The sequence below is a fragment of the Rhea americana genome, unplaced genomic scaffold (assembly GCF_003343005.1).
Source record: "Rhea americana isolate MKP2758 unplaced genomic scaffold, rheAme1 scaffold_43, whole genome shotgun sequence".
Lineage (NCBI taxonomy): Eukaryota > Metazoa > Chordata > Aves > Rheiformes > Rheidae > Rhea > Rhea americana.
This window is the reverse complement of record NW_028186568.1, coordinates 3582832-3603352: the sequence shown is the minus strand read 5'-3', so window position 1 is coordinate 3603352 and position 20521 is coordinate 3582832. Positions and strand designations below refer to the sequence as shown.

Here is a 20521-nt window from a genome sequence, read left to right as displayed (position 1 = left end):
GTAATTTTTCCATTTGCTATACATCGTAATTTCCTATCCTGAAATTCAGTGAAAGAATGGAACTGAATCTGTATACTTAGCAAGCTGATGATGACCAGCAGGAAGCTGCAAGAAGATCTAGGAAACCATGTGCAACAAATCAAAAGGCAAGCAGCCTCCTCACACTTTTTTTGGTTTGGTACACTGACTGAATGTTCTTCCCTGATTTTGAAGGATACAAAGCTAGTCTCTCTTCAACCACTAGTATGGAGAGACCTCTTGATTTGCAGCTCTCACAAGTTACGTAAGTTTAAATTCATAGATACACACCTTCCGAAGTAAAGAGTTAAACAATGCATTTGCAGTCTTGATCTCAGCCTACAAGATGCACATTCACTTTCAAAAGTAAGAAAGCTACTGTTTTCACTGCTGAAAACAATAGTAGCTAGTACTGGAACAAGGGCTCTCTTCTCGAGTCTTAATAAAAGCAAATGATACATGTGCAGAAATCAAGCCTTCTAGGTTCTTCAATTAGAAGCTTGGAGAAATGCAATACGGACATGAGAACAAGCTTCTTGTGCATTAGCAGTAAGAGTTATGTCCATTCACTACTGTGCAGCTGAGCCCTYGCCTGGCTGTGGATCTCCACACCACTGAACGAGACAGAACAGAATACATCTGACATCCAGCAGCTGGTTCACTTGTTTGTTTCTTCAGCAATAGATTTGGAGGCTCTCTCAGCAGTGTTATCATGCCATAAATGGAGACAACCTAAACAAATCATACAAGCGAAATCCTGCTCTCTATTACTCAGATTGAATCCGAGAAGAGTTAACATAATTGTAGTGATAATGCTTCCCCCTCGCCCCACCACTTTTATAGAAATGAATTTAGAAAAGTCTGTAATAATCACCTATCCTACTTACTTCAAGCACAGTGATCACATAATTGCATCTTTTCAAGTAAAATAGAGTATATCTCCAACAGTGAGCTTTTATGCTGTGAAAGGCTTGCTAACTACAACTTCAATGCTACATAACAGCCATGTGCTACCCACTCATTATCTAACTACTGAGAAAACACAGATCATCTCTAACTTTCACCTTTAAGGCCTTTCACCTTTAAGCTCTCTAAACATTTCAGAAACAAGTGTGTCTTTCTAATTAACAAACATTAATTAGAACTTGAATTCCAGTGCCAGAAATTTTTATAGGAGAAATTATATATTCATCCCTTTACTCACACAGGACACATTTTCTCCGTTCAAATCCTCAGTCATTTATTATTTTCCCTAGACTTATCTGTCCCTTACATAAAGACAGCTCTTTATAAATCTGTCTATCACTTAAAACCCAGTAAAACTTTTCAATTTCCTGGCTGTATAAGGATGCACCTTGTATTGAAGCAGCTACCACTGACACATTAGAATTTTAAAAGTCACAAGGATCCTACATGTATATAGTCTCCTGAATTGTAATAGATAATATAATAAAATCAGAATCACGCCAACTCTGTTTAAATTCTAGTTTAATAAATTAAGTTCTAGTTTGATGGAAACAAAGAGCCTGAAAATAACAGTCAGTGTATTATTTAATAATACTAGAAATGATTTTTGAAACAAAGTACTTTAGGAACCTCCTTTAACATTTCTCATTGACAGGATCAAAAAAAAATCAGTAAGATAAAACCACCAAAAACCTTAATGAGAGCTAGCTAGGTCTTGCAAAGAGGGAAAGCTGGTCACTGCAAATTAGTAACAAGAAACAGGATATCCCTATTACAATGAATAGTTTCTTTATTCCAAAAGATCTGCACTTTTGAAAGCTTTAGTGAGCCAACAATGAATGTCCTATTTAGATATTTGATTCAAAAACATATGGGACATCAAATTAGGAAGACGATTTATTACATTATTTTATTCATATAAGTTCATTCTTTTATGTAAGATTTACAGCAAAAATATAAAACATTTTCTTCCATTTCTATTCTACAGTAAAAAGCCTAGAACTTTTGACTGCTTTCCATATAATGGAAAACTGATATATTTTCAGTCTTTTGGTGAAAAAAAGTCTATCTTGATATAAGATGCACTGATTTTTGAGATACATTAGGAAGCACTTCATTGCTACTAATTTGGTAAAATAAAGACAAGTTAAATACTCCCTTTTTCTTTTATCTTCAGTCACACGCTTTCAAAAATACTTAAGATTGTTCCAATGTAGTCTGATCCTTGGCAGTTAGAACAAGCTCTGTAAGGGCTGAAAAACTTTTTATGTTGCTCGTTTGCAGTCCCATCTTTTGTATCTGAAAGACACAGAAGGAGCATTACTTTTCTTAAATACCACAAGCTCATGAATTGTTCTACTTAAAACATTTAGCAAAGCACATGTTTCATCTTGCAATGTGCAGCAAAACATGGCCACTGCATATAGGGCACACTACAAAAAAAAAAAAAAAAAATTTCTAGCCAACTTCGCTCAGTCTTTCCAGTTAACATAGTGTCTCATGGGAAAATATTCAACCACCCTCTCGGCAGCTTGAAAAACTTCCAGTTGGCTTTAGTTACAACAAAGCAGTCAGAAAAGAGAAACTTGGCTGCAACTTTATTTTTTTAATGCACCGATTTCAACTGAAATTTTTTTGAATCCCAAATGAGGTTTCTGGGCAAAGCTTTTAAGATAAACAAGTATCCATCCAAGAACAGCCAACAGTGTGATGATGAAAGCATTTCAATAGGCTGCAAGAGCCTATGGTTCCAGTCTAGAACTTCCTAGGGGATGAAAACAACTCCACAAATGCAGAGGTTGCTAAGAGTCATTTCTTACCCACGAAATCTACTGCTTTGATAATCAGAAAAACAGATAATGAGAAAACTAAGTGTGCACTGAAGAAAAAAAAAACTGCATCTAAATAAAACAAACATGAAATGACTCTAAAAAGGTGTTCTTCTAACAGAACTCCAGAAAATGTTCACATGTATCAAAACAGTAATTATTCATAGTTGATCCCAGTACAGCTTAAACTAACACTGCAGTGGTGTTAGTGCACCAAACATGAGTAAGGGAACAAAAACCCACCCACTCCCAACTAAATCTGCCAACTGTCTTTTGTTATTAAGATTCCTCTACCTTCACACAAATCTGCTGCTTTTGTGCTAAGTCTTGGATATGGGAGAAACATCTGCTTATACACAAGCAGAATGTATCTACATGCTGTAATGCAYCAGCAACATCTGTTCAAAACCAAGACCGATGGCAATTGCTTGGCAACAAATGACATGGATTTGCATTTAGAATTTTATTTTGTTTCTGAAAGTTATGTATGGAAATAATGACTACAAAAACCTGTATGTTTACACAATTTGATATGAGCTACTGCACACGTCTCCTGGAATACTCTGCTCTTTTATTTCATTCTGTAATATGAGGTTTCTTATTTGGCACCGAAAGAACTTGAAGAGTTATTCAGCACAACAAACTAGGCTGACACTTGCACAGTCAAGGGTCTATTCTGAGGGGCTTTAAAGTAAGTCAAGGTTGGTAATACCCAGAGAGAAGGCAAATAAAAATGGGGCCAGAAAGGTGTTTGCATCAAAGTTAAGGAAACTCACTGCTCTCTGGTCTGTCCACACAATGCTTTCTCTTAGGGCTTCTAAGTGCTAAGCAGCACTTGAATTTTGTGTGGGAAACACAAACTTTTTATTTACATACGACAACACATGAAAGCACGTATTGCTTAAGCTGTATGTACTATCATCAAGGTTTCAGGTCACCTGCATTATACGAGTTAATAAATAAAACCCCAGAGCTTTCAAGACTAGACAACCAAGTCCAGTTCCTCTTACTTCCTATGCTACGCTCCCTTTCAAAAACCACTGACTATAGTAAGTTTGTTTCTCTTTCAACTTACTTGGTCTCCAAAGTACTCAACATCTAGTGCCAGCTGCAGTCGAATTTTATCATCATCACTCATGCCCCCATTTGTACCAACAGGACTTGGGGATGCAGTTTTTCTGGCCTGCTTCAACCTTTTCAGGCTTTCTTCCATTTTCTTAACAGAACTTAGCACATCAGATACAGTTTCACAGTATCTAAAAAATTAAGGGAAATTGATGACAAAAAAACTATTCTTTTACAGAAGAGCATACTTCACACATCAGTACCTCACTGGCCCCGAGAAAATGTTGAAGAATGCTGAGAGAAATGCTCTTCCTTGAAAGGAAGCTACTGATATTTTGGTCATTATCAATTAATCAGTACTTCCATCCTCAGTGGTAGCGRTGAACCTGAAGATTACAATGCAGTCTTGAAGCCTTCTTCTCATTGCATTTTTCATACAAAAAGATTTTGAACTCAAATAGAGACTGAGTAATGCAGTTTCTTAATTCCAAATAGTTTGACTTAGCTCCTGTTTGCATCAATACAGTCTCAGGTAAAATTTCATTTGTACGTAGGATACCAACAACAGCCTGACAGACTAAAAATATGTGCTTTTAGATGAGTTCTAGAAATGTATGTGCATATGAGAGCATGCAAGTGCATACCAAACGGAAGTGCCTGTTGTTAAATAAAAACACTGATCTAAAGAGGACCCTCAGGAAGTTGACAGGAAGTCAGAAGAACACTGTCAAATTAAAAGTGGTATAGACAAAACACCGCCATCCAGACACTGTGACCCCCATTAAACAAAGTTTAGCATCAAACAAAAATCAAAAGCAAAAAAAACGAAAATCAAATAAAAAAATAACTGAAAAGCTCTATGGACTGAAATCTCAGGCTTAAACAGGAAGGACATAATACCATATAAACTATATCACTGTCCTGGGCATCTGTTGGTTACTAAAAGGAGTGAAGAGCAAAAAAACAGGACAATAAAGAGAATTCCATTTATCCTCAAAAGCATTACTCTGGACAGCATACAGTATATCATGAACTTCCTGAGAAAAATAGTCAGAGGATCCAAATGAGAAGTCACAAAATTTAGCAGATTACAGAATGTAGCTCAGTCTGAAACYGTCAAAGAACATCTCTGCAACAGTGATCTAAATATTACAGTAAGAATGAAGAAAATTTGGTTCTTAGTGATGTTTACTTTTAAACAGAAAAGCCACAGAAAGCAAGGGATCTTTTTACAAGACTAGAAAGGAAATGCTAAGAAATAAAGTGCTTGCCAGTGCCATGGAAACTTCAAGACATCATTTTAGAAAAAGCAAAAATATACAAATAAAAGTCAATCATGCTCTCTTTTCTCATCTTGATCATCTTCCAGTACCATTCTCTCGTGAAGACTTCCAAATTCTGCTATATCTGAGAGTTCAYCTGCCATTAAGCAAGTTTATTCTTCATGTTTTTTGGTCAGAGTTTATGCTCTTTTCTATTTTTCTCATTTGGATACAAAAAGATATAGACATAACACTAAATCCAAATTAATTAATTGCACCTGCATTCTCAGTGAAGAAACTCTACAAGATTCCTGCTCTAGAGTAATTCAATTTCTTTGACTCTTCTCTCACTCAGAAAGAACAAGSTATTTTAGAAAAAAGTGATGAAAAAATGAACAAGCCATCAGAAGTGGAAACAGAATTCAAACAAGAGTCCTAAGGAATTAACAAATGAATCTGCCCAAACACCTCTGTGTTTAACCTAGTACTTAGGTAAGTTTTGGTGACACTCACATGTAAGGTGACAAATAACTTTGAGAAGAGCAGCTTAGCCTCGATCCAAGAAAATACAGAACAACTACTGTGTGCTGTGACCAGATCTATTGAAGCCTTAAAACAAGGCTTAGATACATATGTATACATATAATATATATATGTGATACATATTTTTTTATATATATATATATCTATTTTATATATATATATATATATACATATCATATAAATACATGTATATAGATACATGTGTGTATATGTATATACACATACACAAATTCATCATGAATTTCCAGAAATTTTGGGAGTCTTTCAACAATGTTTCTTTACTTAAGAAAGCTATTGCAGTTTAAGAGTAAAGATCCTTTTCATGAACTAGTAACTGTTTAGAAGAGACACTAAGTTTGAGTAAGCAGTCAGTTTTTGTGAAAAAAGGAATTTATAAGTGGAATCCRTATCAATCTATGCTAAGCCATGTTCTGTTCAAAATACTCAAGAATAATTTTAGTAACAGTAAGCGAATGATGGACTAAAAAAAMCTGTTATGATTTTAAGTTTATTCAGAATAATCAAAAGTGTGACTGCAAARTGCTGTACACGTATTGTGCCTTAGTAAACACCTAACAGATGGCATAATTAGAGAGCAGCAAGAAGGGACGAGCAGGTGAAGGGGAGGAAAGACTGACTGCATTGACCACATTCTGACTACAACGTAAAGCCACAGCATTATGTAGCTAGTTATCTGAAAATATCAATCCAATGCACAGCGGCCATCAAAAGACAAGACAAAACACTAAGAATTATTAGGAAAAGAGTATAAGGAAGATGGAAGTCATCAGCATCTCACTTTAAGCTCCATGGCATCTTCTGGTCACAGCACCTATGACCAGAAAGAACATAAAAACAGTCCCATCTTTCTAATTGTTGTTTGCTGTTTTTCTATAAAAAGAAATATGAAAATAGGCTAAGAGGACTCTCTAGTCTGAAATAAGCCTAAAGAAKTATATACCTGATAAAGAAGGGTGTACAACTGGTAAAAATTTTCACAGTACAAGAAGTAGGGTGAATCCACAAAAATCAGCAGGCAGAACTTCCAAACAGAACAAAGCAGTATTCTCTCACAGTACATAGATAACACAATATCCTAGAACACTATGAATTTAAAAMACAGCTAGACAAATGAACAGAAACAAAGTCCATTAAGGAACTTGACAGAGATAGATATTCATGTTGAAAAAAATCCTCAAGATGGTGACTGGGAAACCAGAAGATATATTAGAGGAAGCACTGCTTTATGACTGCCTTTTCTTACTGAAACTGTTTTGGTATTTTCTACAAAACACTGTTGGATACAGAACTTCAGTTATGCCTTATTACAACTATTACATTAAACATTTCTCTATTTTCAACTACAAATAGCTAGCTCTTCAACATTTTTAAAAAATCCAAAGCTTTTTTTTAAGAAGGAAAAAAGGACCCCGAACAGTAAGAAAGAATCATTACACATGCCAAAAAGAGTCAGAGAAAAGCAGAGCTCAAATTTCTTGAGAATTTGAGCATTACTCACTAAAAAACCATGAGGCTAAGGACTTCAGTCACTTCTGCAAGTTTTTAGTTCACTGTTGCAACATAATGCTGAGCAATTCTCAAATGTCCTATCTGCAATCTCTTAGTTTGCACAGATCTGAGTAGGAGTAGGATTTCTGGATTCCCAGACTTGATTTTCTACTACCAAATACATTACACCAGAGTAACTCTGAAGGACTATATCACGCTAAAAGAGGGGTATGTTCTTGTTTTAACTCACAACTGCATTACTTTGTGTTTTTTTTTTTTTTTTTCTTCCATGACTATTCAATGGATGGTGGGGATTTCAATTCATGCAAGGAGTGTTCTGTATGGGTCTCTTACTTCTGTGTGCTTTCAGAGAGAGCACCTTCCAACCACTGATGAATCATAGGCTGCTTCAATATATCTTTGTACTCATTCTGCAGTCGGTAGAAGGGCTTAAGAGCACTGTCAACATATGGTGAAGCTTTCGTTGGCACATCCTGGCAAATGAAAGGGAAACAAAAGTGGAAAAAGAACAGGTAAATAACTTACTAAAAACATCAACACTAACTGTAGCACATATCTGAAACACTAAGCCTGTACCCTAAGCCAAGAAATACATACCCTAACTCACAACAAATCAATGAAGAGGTCTTCATACATAGGAAAGACACTATTACAAAGTCATTCAATGGTGATATAATATGGGATATACTGTAAAACAACATTCAAAACACCCAAACCTTTTGAAGAGATGCATGTGCCAGACAGCCACTCCTATTATTAGTGCAGGACCCTGAGTGCACTTTGCACTTTCTGCTCATACCGATTTCAGGGAGAGCAGATGCTCTCAACAGTTTAAGAACAGGCTCTGTGTCCTCAACAGCCTATTATATCTTTGTTAAAATACCTACTATTTCATATTTTACTTCATTAAATTGCAGATATTGTCCTCTTTACTCGTAATACCATCCTGCTCCTTCAGCATACTTTCCAGAATGTCAGAATGTTCTTGAGATAACTAGTATCTTTTCACTACCACTATCCTCTTCTGAGCTAGTTCTGGGATGCAGAATGCTTCCTCTCTCCATGGATGACCCATATGTAGCTTGGATGAACCTCATCCATTGCAAAGGAACAGAACATACCCAGGGTACATGGAATCTTTAACAGCTGAAATAACTCATTAACTTCTCMGAGTTTTAAATCTCCGAACTCAGCCAAGTACAAGTCTCTGCACAGCTGATTCATGATACAGAAACTATTACAGCAAATATTGGGCAATCCAAACAGCTGGTGCTTCCAAACTCAGGTAAAATCATAGAATTGCACGTTTTTGACATAACCTATTTCAAAAGATTACAAACATATCTGAGATCATTTATTTACAACAAGAAACAAAGAATGTTCGACTTCTGGCCTCTACTTTGCATTAGTTTTCATAAACTAATAGTTTATGACTATAACTAGTCAGCAATACTAGCTGCTAACTTCATTTAAAATACCAGCTCTGCTGCATCCAGACTCCTCCATACAGATCCATTTGGATGCCTTTACAGTGTGATCCCCAGCACTCTGCATACTGGAAAGGCTTACTCTCAGACCCTGCACAGTGGAGGTTCATGTGAATTAGCTCTCTAAGTACTGGAGCACATTTTTGAGAAATCTGAGTTGGCTCGGTACTGTTCATTAGTTCAGGTTTCCTATCGCAGAGTCAGCTGGACTGATGGCCAAGATGCAGTCACGTTCACAGAGTTCAGAGCCCAAGTCAGTAATCCCACTGAACCAGAGGCAGCTAGCTCCTGTATCTCTATTTTGGCACATCAACCCACCACCTAGTTAAATAACCTAAGGAAAATGGAGAGCTGATAGCAATCCACTAAAACACTGTGCAAAGTTTGCTTTGAGATAGCTCAGCCACCTCTACACTTACGTATTTTATTCTCCTTCTTTAATAGGAGTTTAAGCAAATATACTCGCTGTTAAAGACAGAACAATCTAAACATTGCAAAGATTATCATTAGCAGTATGTTTTTTTCTTCTTTTCAAATACAATTTTTGATTAAGTATATCCTTGAAAATAAGACTGTGGCAATAATAATAAACTGTAATAAACTTGTAATACACTGAGGCAATAAACTACTCTTACAAGCAGTTTGTCTTCCAGCTGACACTAGACGCTAACCATCCAAAGCAAATTTAATACTTTTGAAAGAAACAGACTTCCAAAATTTTTTATTTAGTCATTCAACAAGTACAGCATTGTTGGCAGCAGCTTCTTCATGATACCCAGTAACGTGTTTGATTGTGGTGAGTGCAGGCAGAAAAAAAAACCCAAACTCTCCCCCAGCCACCCACCAGCACCAAACCAGGAAGAGAGTGCGAGGGAGAGGCAATAGATGGGAGAAAAGCMTTCCCTTGCCCTTTTAACAATAGATGGGAGAAAAGCATTCCCTTGCCCTTTTAACAGCCTGCCTTCTGTGTTCACAGCAGGCAACACTGCAATAGTCTGTGGTCCCCATTACTCAAGTTTTCCTATGTTGCCTGAATGATACCAAGCTAACTACCACCACAGCTGGGCAGACTGACAAAGGCAAGCCACAGTAGTTACCAGAACAAGCTAAGCTACCATATAATGGTCATTTGTACCTTACTTCATCGCTACATTTTATTGGTTTCTCCAAAAATATTTCTCATCTTGCTGCTTCTGTGCAACACATTTCAGAAATCAGATCAAATGAGCTAGCTGGGAGGAAATGTCTTGAAACAGCAGGCAGAAGTGTGCCATTGCTGCCCTCCGCTCTCCYCAAATCAAAAAGTGGTAAGAAAGTAAGATCTGGAAAAAATATGCCTGTCACTCAGCAGCCGTGCATCTTTCTTATATCAATATGACATGAAAGAAGAGTTATCTTGAAGATATTTTCTCTCAATAACCTGTGTTCTCTTCTACAAGAAGAGTTCTACTCCTTGCCCTGCCTTCTACCCCAAGCCTGTGCCATCACCATTGGTACCCTAACTAAGATTTTTGAAAATATAGTATTTTCTTTTCAAAGAGTCAAGCAGTAAGTTATCTCAAATTATATAATAGGCCTCTTGACTGGTAAGCAGATACAGACAGGCCTGGAAGAAATCATAAATGTACTGCCCAATTAATGTTCTTAGCATAGGCCTGAGATTTACCTCTTCAGCTGTAACCAGCACTGACCTTATTGGTTCTCCTATACARTCTTGGAACTTCCAATGCACTCTTCAGGTAAGTGAAGGAGGACTCACTGAGATCCTGGATAATCCTGTTATTCAAGGTAGGCATGCAGGCTGATAAAGAAGCCTTTGAGTCTTCCAAGGCTCCTATTAAGGTAAAAATGCTGAAGTTTAACTGAAGTTAAACTGCCCAATCACAATATATACAAATTTTGTGAGCACCCCCCCAACATCCTGACCTTACTCACTACACTAGAAGGTTGCTAGTGTCAAATATAGGATGCTTAATAAATATACACATACCACTTACAAAATAAGTCCTCTTATCAACCATTCTTCAGTCAAAAAAAAAAAGGGAAGGGGGGGTCAGYAAGGCAACATTCAGGCAAGGGGYCTAAAGTACAAATACTCAGATCTACCACAAAAGCTAGAGTTGTAAAAGCCTTTCTTAAAGCATCTACATTCCCTACGGAATGTCTGGAGTAAACCACATGCTGAGTAGGGGATGTGTGCAAGCTCCTATCTCTCTTATGGACTCAGCTATCTACCAATAATCCTGATTTAGYGATTTAAGTGGAATTCAGCACAGAGCTTCTGCCTATACGTGGAGACAGGGACTAGTTCACTCACCCAGCTATATGCTCGGCTCAATTAAGCCAGACTCTGTGTTTCACATTAAGCATGAACAGATTTAAAAAAAAGAATATATGTATGTGTATGTGTGTATATATTTATATACATACAAACACACATCTCCTCAAATATACACACACAYGTTATATATATGTACATACATAATACACACAGACACATTATATATATAGATAAAATATGAAGTGAGACATAGGAACTCTTGTCCTCTGAAGTTAAGGTATTCAACTACCAAACTTCAAACCTTGCTGAAGTTAAGGTAGACAACATCCCCTGCTCTCCCCTCATCTACCCAGCCAGTCATGCCATCACAGAAAGCTAACCAACCTGATAGCCTTCTATAATGGCAGGACTGGCTGGGTAGATGAGGGGAGAGCAGGGGATGTTGTCTACCTTGACTTCAGCAAGGCTTTCAACACTGCCTCCTATACCATCCTCCTAGGTAAGCTCAGGAAGTGCGGGTTAGATGAGCGGACAGTGAGGCGGATTGAGAACTGGCTGAATGGCAGAGCTCAGAGGGTTGCTGTCAGTGGTGCAGAGTCTAGTTGGAGACCTGTAGCCAGTGCTGCCCCTCAGGGGTCAGTACTGGGTCTAGTCTTTTCAACTTCTTCATCAATGACGTGGATGAAGGGACAGAGTGCCTCCTCAGCAAGTTTGCTGATGATACCAAACTGGGAGGAGCGGCTGATCAACCTGTCAGGGTCCCTCTGAAAGGCAGCAYAGCCCTCAGGTGTGACAGCTGAGTGGAGAGGAATCTCATTAAGTTCAATGGCAAGTGCACAGCCCTGCTCCTAGGGAGGAATAACCCCAGGCACCAGTACAGGTTGGGAGCTGACCTTCTGGAAAGCAGCTCAGCAGAGAAGAACCTGGGAGTCCTGGAGCACAAGCTGACCATGAGCCAGCAAGGTGCCCTTGTAACCAAGGAGGTCATTGGTATCCTGGGGTATGCTGAGAAAAATGTTGCCAGCAGGTCAAGGGAGGTGATCTTGCCACTCTACTCAGCCCTGGKGAGGCCGTATTCTCGAGTACTGAGTCCAACTCTGGGCTCCCCAATAAAAGAGAGATACGGCACTCCTGGAGAGAGTCCAATATAGGGCTACAAAGATGATTAGGGGACTAGAGCATCTGCCCTATGAGGAAAGGCTATGAGAGCTGGGAGTGTTCAGCCTGGAGAACAGAAGACTGAGACAGGATCTTATCAATGTCTACAAACATCTTCAGGGAGGGTGTCAAAAGGATGGGGCCAGGCTCTTTTCAATGGTGCCTAGCAACAGGACAAAAGGCAACAGGCACAAACTGAAACACAAGAAGTTCAATTTGAATATAAGGAAAAACTTCTTTCCTGAGAGGGTGACAGAGCACCCTCAGGTTGCCCAGAGAGGTTGCAAAGTTTCCTCTGGAGATATTCAAAAGCCACCCGGACAGGATCCTATCTAATGCGCTCTAGGAGACCCTGTTTGAGCAGGGGACCTCTCCAGAGGTCCCTTCCAACCCCAACTATTCTCTGATTTTGTAATAACTCTCCTCCTTGCATGATTCATAGGGCCAGAGAGAGATCTTTCCTTCCGGTATAATATTTTAACTGCATAGTGGAAAGYACCTCTTTACTTCCTCACTTCCATTACAGTGAGAACTTAAATACATTGTATGAAGCTTCTCAGCCTGAGGGCACTRAAACCAGGTCTCCCATTACCTGCAGCAGCCACCTAGCACTAGACAATGACAAGTTACTGGACAATGACAAGTGTAACAATATAAGTTACTTCCAGAGAAAGAAGAGACAGCCATGGCTGTGGAGGCTCTGTAATACAATTCTAGCCAAAAGTTTTCCAGATTTGACATTTCTCTTCAACRAATTTTCTAGGTAATGATTTAATGCTAACATAAGTTCCATTAAGTAATAAGATGATTAGTATTTCAGATTTTTTTTTTATTGTAAATAAAACTGTGTGAAAGCCCTCTGATTTCTTTTGGTTGGCAGTGAGGACTTGGGATAAAGGGGAAAGAGGCTGAAGTCAACCTCTCAGCTTTACCTGCAATACAAGATATGTTCTTGAAGCCAATCATTTCAAGTCTTGGTTTAATCATTTCTAGAATGTCTGGAATCTGAGGGAAAAAATACAAACCAGATACAAATATGTTATGAACACATTTGAATTATTTCTACATTTTGCAAATTTCCAGTGCATCAAAAAATAAGACTAWTGTGTTTAACTTTTTCCAAATTTTTACTGCCTTTATATGAAAGCCCAGTACTAGCAGAATGCAATGCCCATGGGAATAAAGGTCTGTATGTTTTATTTCCTACCTTACCATAGCCCTCAGAGGAAATAATTTAGAACTAACAGAGTATAATCTCAGATGCAACTTATAACTACTGAAGTTGCAAAAATGTCAGCCTTACTCATCAAAGTAGAACATACATGCAATAGAGTTTTGTGAGACTSTAGATTATTAATAAAACAAAATCATGATGATAAAACCCTTCTGAAACTCAAATATTAAAAATAGTAAACATACAAWGGATATAACTCTATTATTAAACCTGAATATTGCATCACACTGAGATGCATGAGAGATTTCACTAGCAAATGGGGATAAGTCCAGCAGCTACTGAAAAAGAGTTTAAATATCTGAACTGATTTTTCTGTACTCTGCCACTCTTAATCCAAGCATAGAACAGACTCTTTATTTCACGTGATGTTTTTTGTATCATACTATCTCCATTTCAGCATTTAAGACAAAAAATAAATTTAAGATACATTATCTTAAATAATCTAATGCACTGAACAAGATGCCAAATAGTATAGGCTTACAGATCAAGGAAGGCCCTCTGTGAGTAAGGTGACAAACACAAACCTGATCCTGGAGTTTGTCCAAATCTGCAGCAACATATACCAGCTGAGTACTTGTTACAGAAGGCAATGGCTGAATTTCTGGAGAGGACCCGTTCCCTTGGTCCTCACTAGGATTGAGGTTTACAGAAGATTCCTTTCTACCAGCTGTCATAGGTTTTTTGCTTTCCTTCATATTCTCACTGGAAATGGGCCTTACATAAACCTGAAACATCAAATTGAGGTGTGAATATTAACAGTAGTGAAGGCTGATAAAGCCAGACACATAGAGACAGCATAAAAAGGATTCATAAGTGTTGCACTCTAATGAAAAAAACTTGYAAAAGATACTGACATTCCTAGTTTGCATAAAAAGGAAAAATATTTATAAAATAGTTTGGGTGACACTAAGGAGGCTTTAAAGCTTTTACCGCTATAATGCAGTCTTGTCCTAGAGCCTTTTTTAYCCGTGCTGGGTTCAAAAAAACTATTACACTGGAAGAATATGTAAGACCAAAAATTTGATTATTATCCACTTTTTTCAGTCTTGAGAGAGGGCTATAGGGAAATCTTACTGCTGCCTTCAACCACCTATGGGATACAGCACAGGGAAGATGGAGTAAGACTTTTCTTTGAGGTGCRGTGACAGGATGAGAGGCAATGGACATGAGCAGCAACAAGGGAAATTCTGATAAGGTTTAAGTAAAAGGGTATTTCATTGTGACAGCGATCAAACCCTAGGCTTCCCAGAGAGACCAGGAAATCTCCACCTTTGAATATACTTAGAACTCAAACGGAAAAGGCTCTGTGCAATCTTATCTAAGCTGACTCTGTTTTGAGCAAAAGCTTGGACCAGATGACCTCCAAAAGTCCCTTTCAACCCAAACTATCATAGAGCCACAAAATGATAGAATAAAGGAAGGAGTGCAAGACTGATTCGGAGCAGGGAATAGAAGAGTAAAGCAGAACCTCTCTTGCTTAGAAACAGGGAGTTATGATTTTGAGTCAGTTGCCTACGAAATTTCCAGTTTTACAGTCTGAACACAGAGCAACTGATCTGGATTAACCCCYACTGCCATCCTCTTTTTCAAGGTTAGTTTTAACTTTGCTTAGTTTTGCAGCCTTGTTCATTATAGAAAGAGGAAAACATAAGATTGGCTCTGCCACCGCAAAGTAGCCAGTCTTGAATACATGTGGAAGTTCTGCCTTGGAAAACATCGTATTTTAATATCATAACAGCACTGATATTCTTTGTTAATAACATGTTTTATATTGATACTTTTCATAAAAACATCATGGATTGGTTAGTGCTTCTTGTTAAGCACTTTTAAGTTTGGAAAACAGTACTTAAAAAGAGGTTACTTTTTTTTTTCCATCAAAAAGTCTCCTACTGATGGACATAACCATTCATCAAAAGTATAAGCATGTTGTCCTCTTACCTCACTAATAAATACAGAGTAGCGTGCTAAAATTTGCAGACTAAGTTTCCACAGACGGTGTGCTAATAATGGCAAAAACATCTGATCTGACCAGCATTTCTGAAGGCTCATCCAGACCATGTGAGTGGCCAAAAGACAATAGGAGCTCCCAGCTAAAAATAAACAAGAAACAACAGTCAAGTTCCAAATTATATATTTTTAAAAGATGTTACACAATGTATCCGCATTATCTTAAAATACGTCTTTCAAAAAGAYACTATCACAAAGATAGCAAAGAAGACTTATTAAGCATTGTGTGAAAYAAAACTCTTAAAATACTAGCTCCACATTGCTTTGGATTTCAAACTGTAGTCACACCATAGCTATGCAAGGAAAAACAAATGAGAAACTGCCTACAGAAAACACACAGATAACTTAGCCAAACAATCCACTTCRTGAGTTAACATTTCCAGGATAATTTCTGTCTGTCTTATAACAAGGTTTTTATAAAAACATGGTAGCTAAATATTATTTCAGTATGCTGGCTAACCGCAYGCATTTCCAAATCAGAACAGTAATTCTCTCTAGCACTAAACTGCTGTGTCTGTCACAATTGCATCTGAGGAACCAATTAGCAATGTGTACTAAAAACACAGCAGAAATATTCATATTTAAAACAAGTACTTTTAAGCAGTCCAGGCACTAACATGCTATAGCATACAATTTGAGAGCTAAGCAATGTGTCTGCAAGTTCTGGATAAAGACCTTGAAGTTTTAGGATTTATGCATTTCTTCTCCATCAGGATTTTCTTCTCCTCTCCTCAATTGCCACTAAAAAGTCCAATGCACTTTTCATATACATGCATATATATATATATATATATATGTATGTATATACATACACACACACACATATACACATACACACACACACACATAAAATATAAATACTGCTCATACATATTTTGTTCTTAGTTGCCTCCATCTTCAGAGGCATTCACTCCATTAAATAAAGTAACAGCTTTTCTGATTGCTATATATTTTTAAGGAATACACTAGGTTTCCTGTTCCATTCTAATCTTTTTCCTTCACTACTTCCTGCACTTGCTTCCTCATTCACTCATAAACCAATTTACATTTTTGGAGCAGACACCAATACTACAAAGGACAGCAAGCCTAAATGCTGCCAATAGATAGTCATTTTCTGCTCTGCATAGCTCTGTATCAGTTAAGAGAGATTTATCCTRGTAACACAGGATAGTCTCTTAGCTGCCACCCACAGGATGCCAAATACCAAATCAGTTCCTTCTTGTGCTGAGAAAACATTTCCACAAATATGTCAATGGCTGCTGTGGAATGAGTTGATATTAGTAAAAAGTCAAGCGAACCTGGAACRGCATTTAATCAATTTTCCAGAAAACCTGCAAGGTCCCTCAGGATTCATGCTACTAAATACTCAGCAGGCAGAAAATAACCACCAAAACTTAAGTCATTTATTTCTTCACGACAGAGAAATTACTAATYTTGTAATAAAAATTTACCTGGTGCTTCTTCTAGTGTATCTGAAAGAGCTGCTTCTAAGGCCCCTGCTACCTCTCTAAACCTGAGAGAGAGAAAAGCATTAAGTATTATAAATCAAGAATTTCTTAAACATTTTTCAGTATTCAGACCTTATGTTACGTCAATGCACATACATAAATAGCTTTAAGCATTTTTTCACTCCATATGAACTAGGATTGAAAAACACATGAAAGAGAATTTTTGACATCATACAGACAGAAAAGTTGCATATTGAGAAATTATGAAAGTTATAATCTTAAGCATTATCAGAATAAAAACTCACAGACACTGTCAAGTCCTCAGCTTTTTCTAGAGCTRGAAGAAAGCTTTTTTGTGGGGCAAGTGTTACTGTTTTTACACTGAAAGTCAACACATTGTCTCATATTTGYTTTAGGTGTCCTTCAGGTAGGTCATGTAACACTGGAGCCCTTGGCTTTGCTTTCTTCATGTTTGTTAGTACACAGTGGCACAAGGTTCTGCAAACAATTCTGTACAGAGTTAAAAAAAACCAACAGTTCCTCATAGGATGCCTTGCCTTTTTTTTTTTAATCCCTCTTAAAAACAAACAAGTATTTTCTGAGATAAGAGCAAAAGTTATTAATAAACCCTCCAACTATTTTCTGTATTTCAAGAATTATCTAACAAATAACACAGTATTTTACTTATCTAAAAATTGTTAAGAGCCTTATGAAACTCTTCCTAATTTCCCCCTCAATACCGAAATACACCTACCATTTTCAGCTTCCCTAAGAGAAGTTCTTTTGTCATTTTGTTTTCCTCCTTTTTTGCTCTCATCTGCATTACAGAAACTCTGTAAACCTATTAAACTTACTAATTATGAACCCGCACAGCTCTTCTTAAAGCCTCTTAATACTCATTTCCAGACCAAAGCTAGGGCCCATCTGGTTCTTGTTCAAACTACTGGCGATTCTGAATAGATGCGTGTTAACGGTATTGCAAGTAGTGACCTGAGTGACACAGAAGCAATCGCTCCCTCCCCAATCACTCACGAAACCTGACTTATCACCAGCAGGTAGCAACAAAAGGTGTTCAAGAAGAATTCCTGAAGCAGCAACAAACTCTCACTCCTGCCTGTGCACCACTTCCACAGATATAGGAGTATTTTTAGGCCTTATGGTAAAAGGGATCAGAGAAGCACATCAGGTATTTACAAACTACCTAATTTTCTGAACAGTTCTTGGGGGAAGAGAGGCAAAAACCGTAAAAGCCCTAACACGGGGTTCTCTATAGCTCCAGTCAGTTGTGCTAAAGGAATGTCAAGGRAATGAGTTATTGGTGCTGTTTGTGCCAGCACTGCTACAGAAGAAATGCCTGTACATCCATCTGTTCCTCAAAGGATTGTTTGTCTGTACAGGCTTTAATGAGAAGGCTGTTTGTTCTGGGCCATTTCTGTAATTGAAAAGACAGGAACTCTAATTGTAAGTGCCATAGTGAGCTAGTACTTCAATAAAAAAATGTGTATAATTTGAAGACATTAATATACCTCAAGGAAGAATCTTCTCTGATATCACAAAGTGAATGTTTGATTATTTAGATAGTTCTGCACTAAAGAATTCAGACGCAACTCTGGAAGTTATCAGATGATTCCGATATATTGAATGACAGGGTAAAAGCTGATCCAGCTGCTATTATCTATTATCTAACCATTTATAGAAACAGTGCACTACTTAGATTTATAATAATCTTAATGGAAGATGATTTTAAATACTTTTTAAAAAAATAGTCAGAGCTCAAAATATCTAACAAGGAAAAAAACATTTTTGAATTGAAAGAATAAGCTGAAGCTCTATTTCAATTTTACGAGCATATGTATCAATGTTTGATCAAATTGCCACCTACTAGAAAAGCTGTACTTTTAAATAAAAGAGGCAGATTCACAGACCTACTAAAGATACACATCTGTGGTTAAAAGGTTTATAATTGCTACAGTTCCACAGACTCTTTTAGTCCATGCATAGTCAGCACCGATACTGTAGTAAGTACTGCTGCCTTTTCCCTTAGGCCAACACCAATATCTGTATAGTAAAGCGGTTTGGAGAAATCAATTAAAGTTCAAAGTCTGTCTTTTTTTGCCCAGGGATATCAGTTCCTCAGACTGGTTCACTACAGAGCTGCAAGAACAGCTGTGCCAACAAAAAACCCAAATGTAGGTAAAGTTTGGGGCTACCACTCTACAAGATGCAATGAGCCACTGAACCAGTGACACTGCTCCCAGCCTCATGCTCCTGTCACTACCTGCATTAGCTCCAGCACTCATGAGATTCCTGGATGGGACTTCTCAGCAGCAGCATACAGTATAAATGTGGCTGGGGTTGTACCATTGTAACTATTTATTAAGTCATGCAATAAACTAAGTCACTAAAGTGCTCCAGGTTAAWCAAACAAATCAAACTCCTTAATTTCTTCACTTCCCCTTTTCTGGGAATCTTTTCTCTCTCTCTCTCTCTCTCTTTTTTAAATCCTAGACAACTTGAGTAATCCAGTATCTAGTTCAATCCCATAAACAGCTGCAGTGGAAGAAATAAATGGGTTGGACACCATGAAGCAAGGGCAAGAAAACCATGTAATTGGTTTTGCTAGCAGAGAAAATGTATCAACTGACCACAAGACTGAAGGGTATACAGTCAGGGTACAAAACAGTATAGACACTCAAAGCAGTGCTTGGGTTGGCTTTCTCAAAACTAAAAGCAGCATATTAAAAATTAATTTAATATATAGGACTGTAATCCACAGTAATTCATAAACCAAGGAACCCTTGCTGTAATGTGGATAGCAACTAAAAGGGATGTGGAATAGAAAGCTGAGAAAGGAAACTTGTAGCTGCCTGTGCTTATGATCACTCCTGATCAACACTGCTGGGTTACTCTCAAGAGCAGAGAAATCYGTTCATGTGCATGATGCTGTCTAGGCACTCTCAGAAGCCTTTAGGCCAAACTTCTGCTAGGCTTTGTTGACAAGCAGAACTTAAAACAACAAGATCTGACCCGAAGCCAAATAACTCTTCTAGCAGTGACTGAACTCTACTTCTAAAAGAAGAAACAAAAAACAAATACTAACCTTATTTGAAAATAAACAGGCAAATTCCATTTGTTGTTAAAACTGTGGTAGGAAGGATGAGATCTTAATCTTTTCACACTGGCCTGTGAGCCACATTGTCGTTCAAATTTCCGTACAAAATCCATACTAGTAGTGTACTTCTGTATAAAGAGAATGAGCACTCTGATCACTAGTAACATCCCATTAAACAATGAAGACCCCAATCTATTCAATAGAACTGCTGTACTGGACTACAGATAAGCTAAGATTTACAGTGGGCAGACAGTGCCCCATCAACTAACCGTAAGAAGCTAAAATCCTGGACTGCAGTGAAACTAAAAGCAGTTATCCAGTAGGTACTTATTCTATCGTAAGGAAAAATTGCTTTATGGACTAAGTTACATTAACTCACTGTTATGATTTTTAGAAATGTTCTGCACAAAACTGTCTGCATGAGCAGCTCCCCCGGCTCAGAAGTGCATCAGTATTTCTGAACTGAAACAAAGGCCTGAAGAAATGGAAAAGGAGGAAAGAAGGCAGCAACACAGTGCTAGGAACAAGTAATGAAATTTGAGATAAAGGAATACAACAGATGGAAATAAATTAGGGATAAA

The 20521-nt window shown here is 37.6% G+C and overlaps 1 protein-coding gene across 2 annotated transcripts in view; it reads right to left on the bottom strand.

Annotated features, from left to right (window-relative positions):
• Positions 1 to 1551: 1551 nt before the first annotated feature.
• COG2 (component of oligomeric golgi complex 2) overlaps positions 1552 to 20521 on the bottom strand; it is a 34913-nt gene continuing 15943 nt past the window's right edge. The window contains exons 10-18 of one of the 2 annotated variants that reach the window (XM_085315495.1): positions 19929 to 20068; positions 16832 to 16893; positions 15312 to 15463; positions 13898 to 14098; positions 13072 to 13144; positions 10392 to 10534; positions 7547 to 7686; positions 3889 to 4069; positions 1552 to 2283 (exon numbers count right to left, since the gene is read on the bottom strand). In XM_085315495.1, coding sequence (XP_085171621.1) covers positions 2182 to 2283; positions 3889 to 4069; positions 7547 to 7686; positions 10392 to 10534; positions 13072 to 13144; positions 13898 to 14098; positions 15312 to 15463; positions 16832 to 16893; positions 19929 to 20068 — 1194 coding nt within the window. In that variant the 3' untranslated portion in view covers positions 1552 to 2181. The remainder of the gene's footprint in view (positions 2284 to 3888; positions 4070 to 7546; positions 7687 to 10391; positions 10535 to 13071; positions 13145 to 13897; positions 14099 to 15311; positions 15464 to 16831; positions 16894 to 19928; positions 20069 to 20521) is intronic. The other variant, XM_085315496.1, reaches the window with a different exon arrangement.